Source organism: Danio rerio, chromosome 11, assembly GCF_049306965.1.
Source record: "Danio rerio strain Tuebingen ecotype United States chromosome 11, GRCz12tu, whole genome shotgun sequence".
NCBI lineage: Eukaryota > Metazoa > Chordata > Actinopteri > Cypriniformes > Danionidae > Danio > Danio rerio.
Window position 1 is genome coordinate 36,776,503 of NC_133186.1, and position 13,423 is coordinate 36,789,925.

A 13,423-nucleotide genomic window follows, 5' to 3' on the forward strand; every position below is an offset into this window, starting at 1 on the left:
AGGCGCAGTATTTTTTGCGGTTGGGTCTGTTTAAGTTTGGATCATGTTCTCACCATAAACGAACGGCTCCAGGGTGCATTTGAAAGAGTATCGAGACCACCTCTTCAAGGAGGTCTCGGTATGCTTTTTGGTCCGCTTTTGGTGCGCACTCGAGTGCAATTGCTACATTCCAACCTGCCCAAAAGAACCGCACCAAGAGAAAGAATGAACTCTAGTGTGATTCAACCGAACTAAATAAACCAGGTGTGAAAACACCCTGACACTTTTACTTGGGTATCATTTTTAGTACTCTTTCCAAAACTAGATGTAGATCATGAAGTAAATTTTGTTTGAATTACAGTACAAAATCTTGTCAAATGTGTCATGCAGTTGAAAGCTGAAGCATGTTTCTTCACAGAGACTTGTGTTGTTTCTCATTTCAATGCTCTTCAATCCCTACACAGGATGGGAGAAATCAAATTCTACATCTAAAGGCTCTTTCAGAGTGAGCATGATTAAATGGCATGAATGCAATGACGCTCTTGAATCAAAACAATAAATCTCTATTTACAATGGGCACCATCAGTCATGGCACAGTTGTTTTTTTATTCCACTAGTCTGCAATGAAATGGCCCTGCTAATGAGTTTTGAGCTTTAAATCAAGTGGCAATCGTCAATGTACAGGCCAATAAATATACAGTTAAAGACAGAATTATTAGCCCTCCTGAATTATTTCTGTTTAACGGAGAGCAGATTTTTTTTTCGACTGTTGTAAACATAATATATTAATAACTCATCTCTAACAACCGATTTATTTTATCTTTTCAAGATATTCAGCTTAAAGTGCCATTTAAAGACTTAACTAGGGTAATTAGGCAAGTTATGGTGATTAGGCAATACATTGCATAACGATAGTTTGTTCTGTAGACAATCGAAAAAAATAAATTGCTTAAGGCGGCTAATAATACTGACCTTAAAATAGTTTTAAAAATTTAAAAACTGCTTTTGTTCTAGCTGAATTTAATCAAATAAGACTTTTTTCCAGAAGAAAAAATATTATAGAAAATAGAGCCTAAATTGACATTTAAAGGCTGAACTAGGTTAAATAGGTTGGTTAGGGTAATTAGGCAAGTTATTGTATAACGATGGATTGTTTTGTAGACTATCAAAAAATATATAGCCTAAAGGGGCTAATAATTTTGTCCTTAAAATGGTGTTTAAAAAACTTTCTCCAGAAGAAAAAATATTATCAGACATACTGTAAAAATGTCCTTGCTCTGATGAACATCATTTAGCAAATAATTAAAAAAATAAAAAAAATCTACTGGGGGCTAATAATTCGGACACACTCACACTCGCTCACACTCGCACGCATGCACAGTCAATGGGTCTTAGCAATCTTTCAAATTATCTTCTTTTGGTGCGGGGGGGTTTAGGGGGTTAGAAAGGTTTTGAAAAAGTAAAGATAAAGTGAAGGCAGGATTTGTATGTTTTGGGTGAACCATACCTTTAAATGTATCAAAAGGATCACTAATATTTACCTTCATCAGAAATTGACTTGAAAATGATTCATGAAGTGAACTTTTAAGTAATTATAAAGTTATTATGAATTATAAAGCATATTCAGTCGTCATCACATCCATTAATTTGAATTTTGAAATATAATTAAATAAAAATCCAATATTTTAATATCTCCTAATATTACAAGTTTACTTTATTTTTATGATCAAATTAATGTAGCCTCTGTGAATGCAGAAACTTCTGTCAAAATATATATATTTTTAAATCTTTCAAAGTATAGTTTACCTCAAAACACAATGCAAGCTGCCTTTTAAAAGGCATTTGCAGAATGCAAAAATGTAAATTATAAAAATACCATTGTATTCTCGCTGCAGGAACATATTTCATCAAAACTACAGCTAAAAATCTGCTCCAAAAATACCAAATTGGTAGCAGCCCGTTTAATATTTCATCACAGTTTATTTGTGATATCGCCCTGAATTTTTTATAAGCAAAGTGCTTTAAAGCCGCTAGTGAATAATGCAGAGGCAATCAGAAAACACAGAGAAACAAAACTCTCACTTTGCTCACAAGTACTTCAAAGAGAACAAAACACTCATTGGGGTTTTGATAACACCATCATTTTCCATTCATAGGAACTAATAATTAGGAACAGAAACTACACCAGAAAGCACTGGCTTCATTTTCATATAGACATCAGCCATCTCTTCCGGGAGTTCACAGGGCTTTTCAGTGTAATCTCTACATAGAGTGCTGTGGAATAATGACTGTGGCATTATTAAATTAAAGGCTTCTGACAGTATTATTGTCCATGGGGACTGCTGGTCATTTTATGTGCTCTTGCCTTTCCAATGAGTTCTGGAAGTGTGAAAGGCTATAATGAAGTGAGAATTGACTTTATTATATGAATCTGAATGCTTGCAAAAGTGTTACTCGCGATCTAAACGAGGAAATCTCAATAACAATGGGAATATGACTGGACTAGGCATGTAAAAAAATAGCTGTGGTATAATAATAGTAACAAACGGCGTATTTTTAGTTGATAATGCAGCAGAGAAAATGAAGAATTTCGGAGTATAAAGTAAACGTATACTATTTTTGATCTAATAAATGCAGAATTTGGGTGACATGGTTGCTGGTTTGAGTTCCAGCTGGGTCAGTTGGCATTTCTGTGTGGAGTTTGAATCTTCTCCTCGTATTGGCGTGGGTTTCCTCCAGGTGCTGGAGTTACATGTAGGTGTAACCTATACTGTAGGTGAATTGAATAAACTTAATTGGCCATAGTGTGTAAGTGTGAATGTGAGAGTGTATGGGTGTTTCCCAGTACTGGATTGCCGCTGGAAAGAAATCTGCTGTGTAAAAAAAATATGCTGGAATAGTTTATTTTGCTGTGGCGACCCCTGATGAATAAAGAGACTAAGCCAAAGGAAAATAAACGAAAAGCAGAACTGGTGAAACTTCATTCTTAAACTGCATTTATTCATATAGAGACCAAATAAACTACTTTAAAATTGACTGCAAGTTTAATATTAAAAGATCACATGTACTCTTAAGTATTCACAGCCTTTGCTCAATATTTTAATGTTCCTTTGGCAGCAATAACAGCGTCAAGTCTTTTTGAATATGATGCCACAAGCTTGGCACACCTGTCTTTGGGAATTATTGCCCATTCCTCTTTGCAGTACCTCTCAAGCTCTTTCAGGTTGGATGGGAAGCGACAGTGTACAGCCATTTTCACATCTCTCCAGAGATGTTCATTAGGATTTAGGTCTGGGGTCTGGCTGGGCCACTCAAGGACATTCACCGAGTTGTTGTAAAGCCACTCCATTGATATTTTGACAGAGTGCTTTGGGTCATTATCCTGCTGAAGAACCGTCGCCCCAGTCTGAGGTCAAGAGCACTCTGAAGCAGGTTTTTATTCAGGATGTGTCTGTACATTGCTGCATTCATCTTTCCCTTTATCCTGACTAGTCTTTCAGTTCCTGCTGCTGAGAAACATCCCCACAGCATGATGCTGCCACCACCATGCTTCACTGTAGGGATAGTATTAGCCTGGTGATGAGCGGTGTCTGGTTTTCTCCAAATGTAATGCCAGGCATTCACTCCAAAGAGTTCAAATTGAGTCTCATCAGACCAGAGAGTTTAGTTTCTTATGGTCTGAGAGTCCTTCAGATGCCTTTTGGCAAATTCCAGGTGGGGGGTGGCTTCTGTCTAGCCACTCTACCATACAGGCCTGATTGGTGGATTGCTGCACAGATGGTTGTCCTTCTGTAAAGTTTTCCTCTCTCCACAGAAGAACACTAGAGCTCAGACAGAGTGACCATCAGGTTATTGATCACCTCCATGACTAAGGCCCTTCTCCCATGATCACTCAGCTTAGATGGCCGGCCAGCTCAAGGAAGAGTCCTGGTGGTTCTAAACATCTTCCACTTACAGATGATGGAGGCCACTGTGCTCATTGGAGTTTTCAGAGCAGCAGATTTATTTCTGTAACCTTCCTCAGCCTTGTGCCTTAAGACAATCCTGTCTCGGAGTTCTAAAGACAATTCCTCTGTCTTCATGCTTGGTTTGTGCTTTGACATGCACTATCAACCCTGGGACCTTATATAGACAGGTGTATGCCTCAAATCATGTCCAATCAACTGAATTTACCACAGGTGTATTCCAATTAAGCTATTGAAACATCTCGAGAATGATCAGTGGAAACAGAATGTACCTGAGCTCAATTTAGGGCTTCATGGCAAAGGCTGTGAATACTTCTATACATGTGATTATTCAGCTTTTTTAGTTTTAATAATTTTGCGAAAACTTTAAAAACTCTTTTTTCACATTGTCATTATGGGGTATTGTGTGTTGAATTTTGAGGAAATACATTAAATTAATTCATTTTGGAATAAGCCTGCAAAATAAATAAATGTGGAAAAAGTGCTATGAATACTTTCCGGATGCACTGTACGTTATGGAAAAGGGCAGCAGGGTGGCTCTGTGGTCAGCACAGTTATTTGTTATATTTATAATTATATTTGGTCCTCTGGATTAGCCATTAATAAGTGCTTTATTCTCTAACCTAAATTAAATAAAAATATTATCATTACAGAGCAAATATTTTTAGAAAATGACAAAAGAACAATGTGAAATACAAAATTAAATAAAAAAATATATAAAATAAACAGCAATTCAAAGTTGAAGGAACATGTCTTCATAGCTTCTAAAATGAATATTATCATTTCCACCATTAATTTCCAGAATATTAGAAAAGCCCATGTAAACAATTCCATGATTTCAGAAAAAAATTAAGAGCAATACAAAGCTGAAGGAGGACTGTATGATTGTTCAGATCCTCGTGTTTTCATACGCTTCATTCAGTTCCTCAAAGAGCTGAGAGTAACCCGTACTGACCTCTCTTTCTCCAGCAGCTGATGCTGATGAAACCACATTAAGCTCATGTCATGAGACTGACTGTGTGGCAGTCTAAAAGCTCACAGTGATCAGGAAACTTTCCACATTGTGCGTGTCTGAGTTTAGTTCTGAGTGACAGAGAGAAACGCTCGCACTGTAGCCTGCAACCAAACACAGACTGATCCAAAAACCACACGCCAACACAAGCACTCGGACAGACAGATTATTAATATTATTATTTTATGTATTTATTAAAACCATCACTGCTGCTACAATAGTTGGTTTAAAATATTTCTTTAAGTGGTTACCTAATTTAAATGTTATTAAGATGGATACAAGTACTTCTAATCCAAATAATAATCATCACAATTATAAAAAATAAAACCAAGAAAATATTATATTATATTATATTATATTATATTATATTATATTATTTTATATTATATTATATTATTTTATATTATATTATATTATATTATATTATAGTAACAGTGTATTACAAAAATCTACAACATTTAACATTTAAATATTCTTAGTCTTAATATTATTGCTGCAATAGCTAGTTAAGCTTGCATTGAAAATTTGATCTATAAGTAAAAAATAACATATAATTATAATAATAATAATAATCATCAAAACATTTTATATATTATCCACTGAAATACATTTGTGTGTATGTATGTTTGTGTAACAGCTTTAACCAAAATGCCACGGCACATGTTGAGGTGGGTAATGCTGATGATTATCAGATGCTGCATTAAGCCAAATACTCATTATCTTATTGTGTGTATGAGTTTTTGTATATGTGTGTGCGTGCTGAACAGAGAGAGGATTAAAGGAAGGTAATCTGCACCAGTCTCCCAGCATCCCTGATAAACTGAGATAAACTGAACTCTATCCAGACATCCACAACACACCATTAGCCTGGACTATATATATTACACACATATACACACACACACACACACACACACACACACACACACACACACACACACACACACACACACACACACACACACACACACACACACACACACACACACACACACACACACACACACACACACACACACACACACACACACACACACACACACACACACACACACACACACACACACACAAATATGGGTGTATGCAAGTATGCATGTGTACATCAACTGAAAGCTGAATGAATAAGCTTTTATGTTGTGCATGGTATTTTAGGATTGGACGGTATTTAGCTGAGATACAAAAATCTGGAATCTGAAAGGTAAAAAAAATCTAATTACTCAAAAAAGAAGTTGTTTAAATTAAGTTCTTAGCAATGCGAACTCCTAATCAAACATATATACACAGTCAAGCATGAAATTATTCATAGCTCATTCAGGCTTGACTGTATGTACATTGATCCAGGCTAACGGTCTGTTGTGAAAGTATTCGGCTTAATTCAGCATCTGATTTTACATACGTGATATATAATTCAGTTGAGTAGCGCTACTTTCATGATCACTCATTTTGGGTAGAGAATAACCTAAAACGGCTAGTGATAATTTCAACACCTTTCTTTCCGAACTAGGCCAAGTTTACTTATGGTGCTACAGACAAATCCTCTTAAGCAAGATCAGGACAAAGATCCTGAAGCTCAGAGAGGAAACACAAAGCACACGATGATGGAGTAACACTGCCACCATGTGACCGACACAACGCTTCAGTTCCTAAAACCAGATTTAATGTGCTCGACTCACTGAATACATCAAAATGAATGAAATTGAAGAAAGATCTGAAAGAAGATAGAAGGGTCTGAAATTTAGCCAAGAACAACCGATAAATAATCTTGAGTCTTGTGTGAAAAAGAAGCTTAAACAGCGAAATTCAACAGCAAATAATTCGATTTTTATTGTATTTTGTGATTTGACATTTAAAAGTATATCACTCAATTTAAAAACATCAATATTTTTAGAATATTTGCTTTTGTGTTGTTTAAAAGAAAGAAACTCATTAAGGCAAGGGCGTAGATTAGCTCTTGACATTGTTGGGGACATACATCCCTATAGAGCGCAAGCATTGAACACCACAAATTCTGTTTCATGCTTTTAAAAACACAAAAAAAGTACTTAATAATATAAAATAAACACTTAATATTACAAATAACAATCACGTCCCATGTTGCAAAAGTCAATTTACAAGATTTTACTGCAGTCGCGCTTTGAGGAGGTCTGAGTGTAGAGAAATTTAGAGGTGTGTGACGCAATTTAAGTTTTATGCTGATTACTGTTTTTCATAATCATAGAGGCCAAAATCGAAACCGAATTTTGATTAATTGCACAGTCTTGGTTAATAGTATTACAGTGAACTCATAGTGAACTTGATTTTGTGCATGTGTAGTTTACTAAGGGTTAACGGAGCATTATTTGGTGGATATTGGTGGGGACACATCCGCTCCGTCCATGTCAATTCTACCACTGCATAAAGTTTTAAAACCACATGAGGGAGAGTAAATGATGAGGTTTATGGGGAAAAAATACCCTTTAAAGGGAACCTTTACAAGATGTAAAGTAAGTCTCTGATGTCTCTAGTATGTGAAGTTTCAGCTCAAAATACTGCACAAATAATGTTTCATAACTCTTTAAAACTGCCCTCTTTGGGCTTTGATCCAAATTGTGCTATTTTGGTGACTGTAGCTTTAAATTTAAATAAGATTGTGCTCTTTTCAAAAGAGGGTGAAGCTACAAATGCCTATGTGTCAGCATGATGGCAGATTCAAAAACATGACTTAGGTCCTATGCTAATGAGGGAGAGACCATCACTAATGGGAGGGGTTTATCCCCCTCTGACGACATGTGCAAAGGAGAATGTCAATCGTAGCATTTCTGCAGACTGTTTTGATAGAGTGCGATTATAAAAAGCTAGCTAAATTCACACAATGCTGCCACACAACTGTGTTTAAACCCCTTATAAAATCATTTTTGAATGATAGGTCCTCTTTAAATTAATTGCATTTGAAAGCATTCTTTTATTTAATGAAGCACTCATTAAGACACTGATCTGCTGCCAAGTACTGATGGTTTTACTGTTATATTTATCCATAACACGCATAAACTAGGTGGAGAATCAGCACAAAAACACCCTCCACGAAATTGACATTTAATTAAAGACAAAAGAAAAAATAATGGTGAAATTACTAGGAAATGTTTACGTACACTTACTGTTACTGCTTTCTAGGCAAATAAATGGTGGTGTAATAAACTTGATTTAAAGAGATTAAGGAGAAAGAGAATTTAAAGAGAAAGATTCAGAAAAGTATGTACTTTTTAGAAGCATGAATCACGTTGCTTTTGAATGTTTTTCACAATGCATTTTAAGCAACAACTCATGTCCACAAACATAAGAATCTAATCTGTGTGCATGTGTGTGTTTTCAGAATGGCCCTGGTTGTTTTTCTGAGTCTCCTGAGGGACCGTTGCTGTACGAGAGCTCTGTTGTTATTCTGAGAGCTGATGTAAAGGAAACGTCTGCCGTGTGACCCTCCAGCTTCTGTCTGAGCTCACTTTTCCTGCACTACCACCTGCTGCGCTCACAACAAATACAGTAAAACACCTCCATGATTTTAACAAAAAAAAAGTATCTTCAATTTTAAAAAAATGCTAAACATAATAATGCTAAATTCATATTACTATTATATTGCCATGAAAAACATGTAGTATAATGTTTTTCAATACTATTGTATATAAGATTTTTGTCATTTGTGTGCATTAAGTACAGTATTTTGCAATCAATAATTGCATTTCCAACTGAAACAAAATATCCTGTAGGGGGGATGGGGTTTTATGCAACATGCTATGAAAGTAGCTCAAAAAATGCAACCCAGAGCTTTATTTTAAAAAAAAAATAACTCAACTGTGCAGGAAAACTGTGACCCTGGCGACAATGAATGAACATTTTCCCATTTTGCCGTCTGTTTCACTCTGTTGTTTCATTACATGTGGAGTGTCACATCACTTTCCTACCAATCGCTTGGATGGAGCACGTTATTGATGATATTAGAAGGAAAATAAATATAGTTATGCTTTTTTTTTTTTTTGAGTCAAACACTTCTAGACCTCGTAAAAACGCAATTAAGACTTTTAACACCTTTATAAGGCCTTAATTTTGTTATATGTAATATTATAAATATATAAAAGGGGATCATGAAAGGAACATTCAAAAAGCAACTCCTGTAAACACCTTCATCATATTATTGTTTAATTCAGATTAAGGAAAATAATTAGATGACTGATGTCCATGTAAACGTAGTCAATATCTTTCTCCCCCGTGTTTGTGCTGATTTTCACAGCGGCATGTACTGAAACTCCCCTGTTCATGCAAACTCTTCCCTCTTTTGCAACTCGACACTCCCACCTTAACAAAGCTGGACTCACCCAATTTCCTGACTTTATCAAAATAGAGGTGTGGAAACACCCTACTGAGACTGTGGAGGTTTCATGGCCTTTTAAGACTGACAATGTGCGCTAGCAAAATAAAAATTTTAAATTTTGATTCAATGTGGACTTGCCATTTGTACATACCTCATACTGAAAGCTTGCATCCAGCAGGAGTTCAGGAAGCATCTTCTCCCCAAACTCCTGACTGCCCAAATCAGAGACGTAATGCAGAACCAGTATCTCATCCTCCAGAAAGCGTCCATGTTTGACCATTGAGCGCATGGCCGTCTGAAATTTCTGCTGCAGGCTCAAGCTCTTGTCCACCTTGGTGAACATCATGAGAGCATGAAAGCGTTTGGGTTTTCCCTCCAGCTCCGCTCCGGCTCCCGGTCTACTCTCTAGATGTCCCGGCTGGATGTCTATGGAGAGATCGGCGTCGTCGCGGTTGCTGTTATGGCTCGCTTGCGTCTCCTTGATGCGTTTTGTGGTGCTGGAGAAGTTCTGCTTTTCTGAGCCGAAGTAATAAAACGCCACCACTGCTAAAGCTGCAGCGAGGAGAAGCACGATCTGATACGACCTGAACATGCTGATCCTTCCCATGATGCCCCACAGCACCCGCAGGACACCCATGGAGACACTTCCACATGCGCAAAATACAACAGCAGGCTCTTCCTTAAGTCTTGCTGACAGCTCCTAGTGTCCAATCATGGCCTAAATGCAAAAAAAAGGAAATTAATAATTACAATTGTTTACCTGAGAATCGCACACAAGGGACAATTCATCTGGAAATGAAAATTCTGTCATCGTTTACTGCACCTCCACTTGTCAAACTTGAAAAGATTCTTTCTTTAATTTAAACTACTTTGAAGAATGTTGGAAAACAGTAACCATTGAATTCATTTTTCCACTACTATGGATGTCACTGGCTACCAGTTTACAACATTCTTCAAAATATCTTATCCAATAGGTCACATGAACTAATTTTAAGACACTTAAACACTTTTTTTTAATCTTTTTTAAGACTGATAGCTTTAGTTCCTATTTACATAATGAAAATGAAAGGTTTTTAATTAATTTATTATTTTTTTCTTTCACACAAGACGGAACTAAATGGAAATGAGCAAAGCATGACAAAATGTAGAGATCTGGGCCACTAAAAATAGAAATATCCATACAAGTTTGAAGCAGTATGATAGAGAAAACAATTGACTTTTTTTACCTCTTGTGTATATTACGGCTTCAGATGCAAAAAAAGTGCTGTGTAGCAAATATACAAATGATGGAGTCTTACGGTAAACAGGTACATAAATAAAATAATCAATCAAAGCTGTTGAGTGTATATGGTGTAAATAATAAAATGCAGTTAATCTCGTTAAAGCTACAAACGTAATAACTCCTTGTGTCCAAATGCTTGAAATGCGCTTGAATTGTTTGCGCGGGCCTTAAAAACACAAGCAATTGATAAACTTCCACTTTATAGTGGTTTAATTTAAATGACCTCAGTTGACTATTGTACCTGGTCAACTACAATCCTGACCCTACAATGCATGTCCTGCGATGTGACTATTGCGGGTTCACACATTGCAATATCGATGCTAAAACAATAAATTGTGCAGCCATGATATAAACATATATTTATCACTTAATCATCATCATTGGATTCTTTCATGTATTAATATTGTGTATCTGGAAATGTCCACTGCTCGCATCCATAGTGCAAGAGAGGACACCATCAGACTTTGTTCTACTTTACTAATTTGAATTAATGAGACTTTAAAAAGCAGAAACTTCTGGTTCCAGGCCCCATATATATTACTTTTTCTTTAATTATATAATCTTTTAATTTATTTTTTTCCTTCTTTATTAATTGTATCTATTTTGTTCTTTTTATAGTAATTCAAGGTTCCCTGTTTGGGCTTCTAATAACTTTTCTTCATTGTCGTTGACAATGAATATCTATCTAATATATGAATATATATCGGTTTTGAATATATATTTTTATTTGTCTATTACCATTCCTCGATTTATTTATTTTTAACTGGCTTAATTTTACCCTTACTTAACCCTAAATAAAGATTTGGTTTATTGCCTTTTTTGGTTTGGAAATTTGTTTTATGACTATGTATTTATGTGTGTATGTGTATATATTTTAATTAATTTTATTTTATTATTTTTTACTTGTTTTAGTATGTCCTCGTCATTACTCTTCAGTTTTTCCTTCTTATTGACTCTACTGTTGTTATTGCTGGCACTATTATTAATGCTAATATGTAACAGCATGTATATCTGTACCCTTTGCTATATGCTGATTGTTTTTCTGTGTTCGAAAAATACAAAATAAAATAAAAATTTGATGAAAAAAAAACACATACATACATACATACATATACATATATATATATATATATATATATATATATATATATATATATATATATATATATATATGTGTGTGTGTGTGTGTGTGTGTGTGTGTGTATAAATGAAGCATTTCCCTCATAAATGCAAAACTGTCAAATAAAATAATCAATCATTTTTGTTTAGAGCCTACTCTTATCCTTTTGATTATCATTATTTCTTTTGGGTTGTGCAGTTTAATTCACAGAACTTCTACAAAGTATGCTGTATGCTATAAACTCGCAGACTTTTCTTGTCACATCGCATGTTTATTTTACACATTTAAAATACAAAAAAAGCTTACAGATGGATATTATTCTGCTCGTATAACTCTGGGGTTAGTTGTTTTTGGAAAATAGACACAGACGTTTCGATATAATGTTAACGTATACTTTCAATGTCAATTTATGTGTTGAGTTTTTACAGCAAATGTCACATCCATAACGCTGCAATTGCTCATAATTATTTTTAATTTCTTTTTTGGGGGGAACATTGGTTAATTTAGTTCTTTGGTTTAAAATATTGTTCAAAATATCACTGTTTAAATGTAGAAAAACATGGTATAAAACGAGATGACCTCTCAAACACTCTTAATTAACTTACAACTTAAGTTAATATATTTTCTGTATCACAGAAAAAACATATATACAGGTTTTTTGGTAAGGAAACAATATTAGATTCTGGTTTGTTCCTGCCATACTTCATTTTAATGGAATCAGACATTTTTAAATAGCACACATGTTGTAAGGCCTATTAAAGCACGTCTTTATTATTTTTAACCATATGGGAAAATGTCAAAAATGCTCTGTGAAACAGCATTGAAAGAAACATATTAAGAGAAAATTATGACAGAATGTTCATTTTTGGATAACCTATAGCTCTAAATATCATTTAGGCCAAATGACAGTTTCAAACAATACATGTGAAACGTGTCAGCTTTAATACAGCAAACAGCAGATGTTCAAAGTAACGTTGTGCACTTCCATACATGTTTATATGCAGCCGCTTTGCATGTAGCGTGAAGCAACAGTCTCTTACCGCCGTCACATGACGCCTTCAGCGGCGCGCGATACACACAGAAATCATGACAAGAGGAGCTGCTGCTGCTGGAAGACAACTGGAGCGGTGGGTTATTAAAGACTCTATGGAAAAATGTACATTTGCAAAAGCAAAATAATAATGCAGACACGAGACATCTGAACACTTGCGCGTCTTACATCACCGGAAGTTGAACAGTTCATAATAAAAGACCCGGTATCAAACATTTAAGACAAATTATTATCCAATCTTGTTTCTCTTATCAAGTATTAAGAAATATGTTATTTCATTCAGTGGATAAAAACACTGTTAAATATTTTAGAACAACATATCTTAAATTTCCAATTCTCCCCAAGGTAAAAGAAGTACAATTTAAAATATTTAATGATATAACTTATACCCTTCTAATAGATTCTTACATCTAAAATTTTACTTAGAAAACTCACCATGCCGTTTATGTAAACACTTTAGTGAAGACACTGAACACATATTTTTCTCTTGCAGCGCTGTTCGATCATTTTGGAAAAAAGTACAAGACTGGTTGATAATAAAAAATGTGGATGCTGAAGGTTTGACTTTTACATTATAAGATGTACTGTATGGAATTACTAAAGATTGCTCTACTTTGCACGATTTGATAAATATGATAATTGTGTTAGCCAAATATTTTATTCATAAATGTA

General features: G+C 35.0%; 1 protein-coding gene across 14 annotated transcripts in view; it reads right to left on the minus strand.

Annotated features, from left to right (window-relative positions):
- xxylt1 (xyloside xylosyltransferase 1) overlaps positions 1–12,943 on the minus strand; it is a 235,678-nt gene extending 222,735 nt beyond the window's left edge. For all 14 annotated transcript variants that reach the window (XR_012387266.1, XR_012387265.1, XR_012387263.1 and 11 more), the window contains exons 1-2: positions 12,741–12,943; positions 9,450–10,016 (exon numbers count right to left, since the gene is read on the minus strand). Coding sequence is in view for 2 of the 14 variants with exons in the window: in XM_005155853.5 (XP_005155910.1) it covers positions 9,450–9,935 (486 nt within the window). In the remaining 12 variants the exon portion in view is untranslated. The remainder of the gene's footprint in view (positions 1–9,449; positions 10,017–12,740) is intronic.
- Between the last annotated feature and the right edge of the window lie 480 nt (positions 12,944–13,423).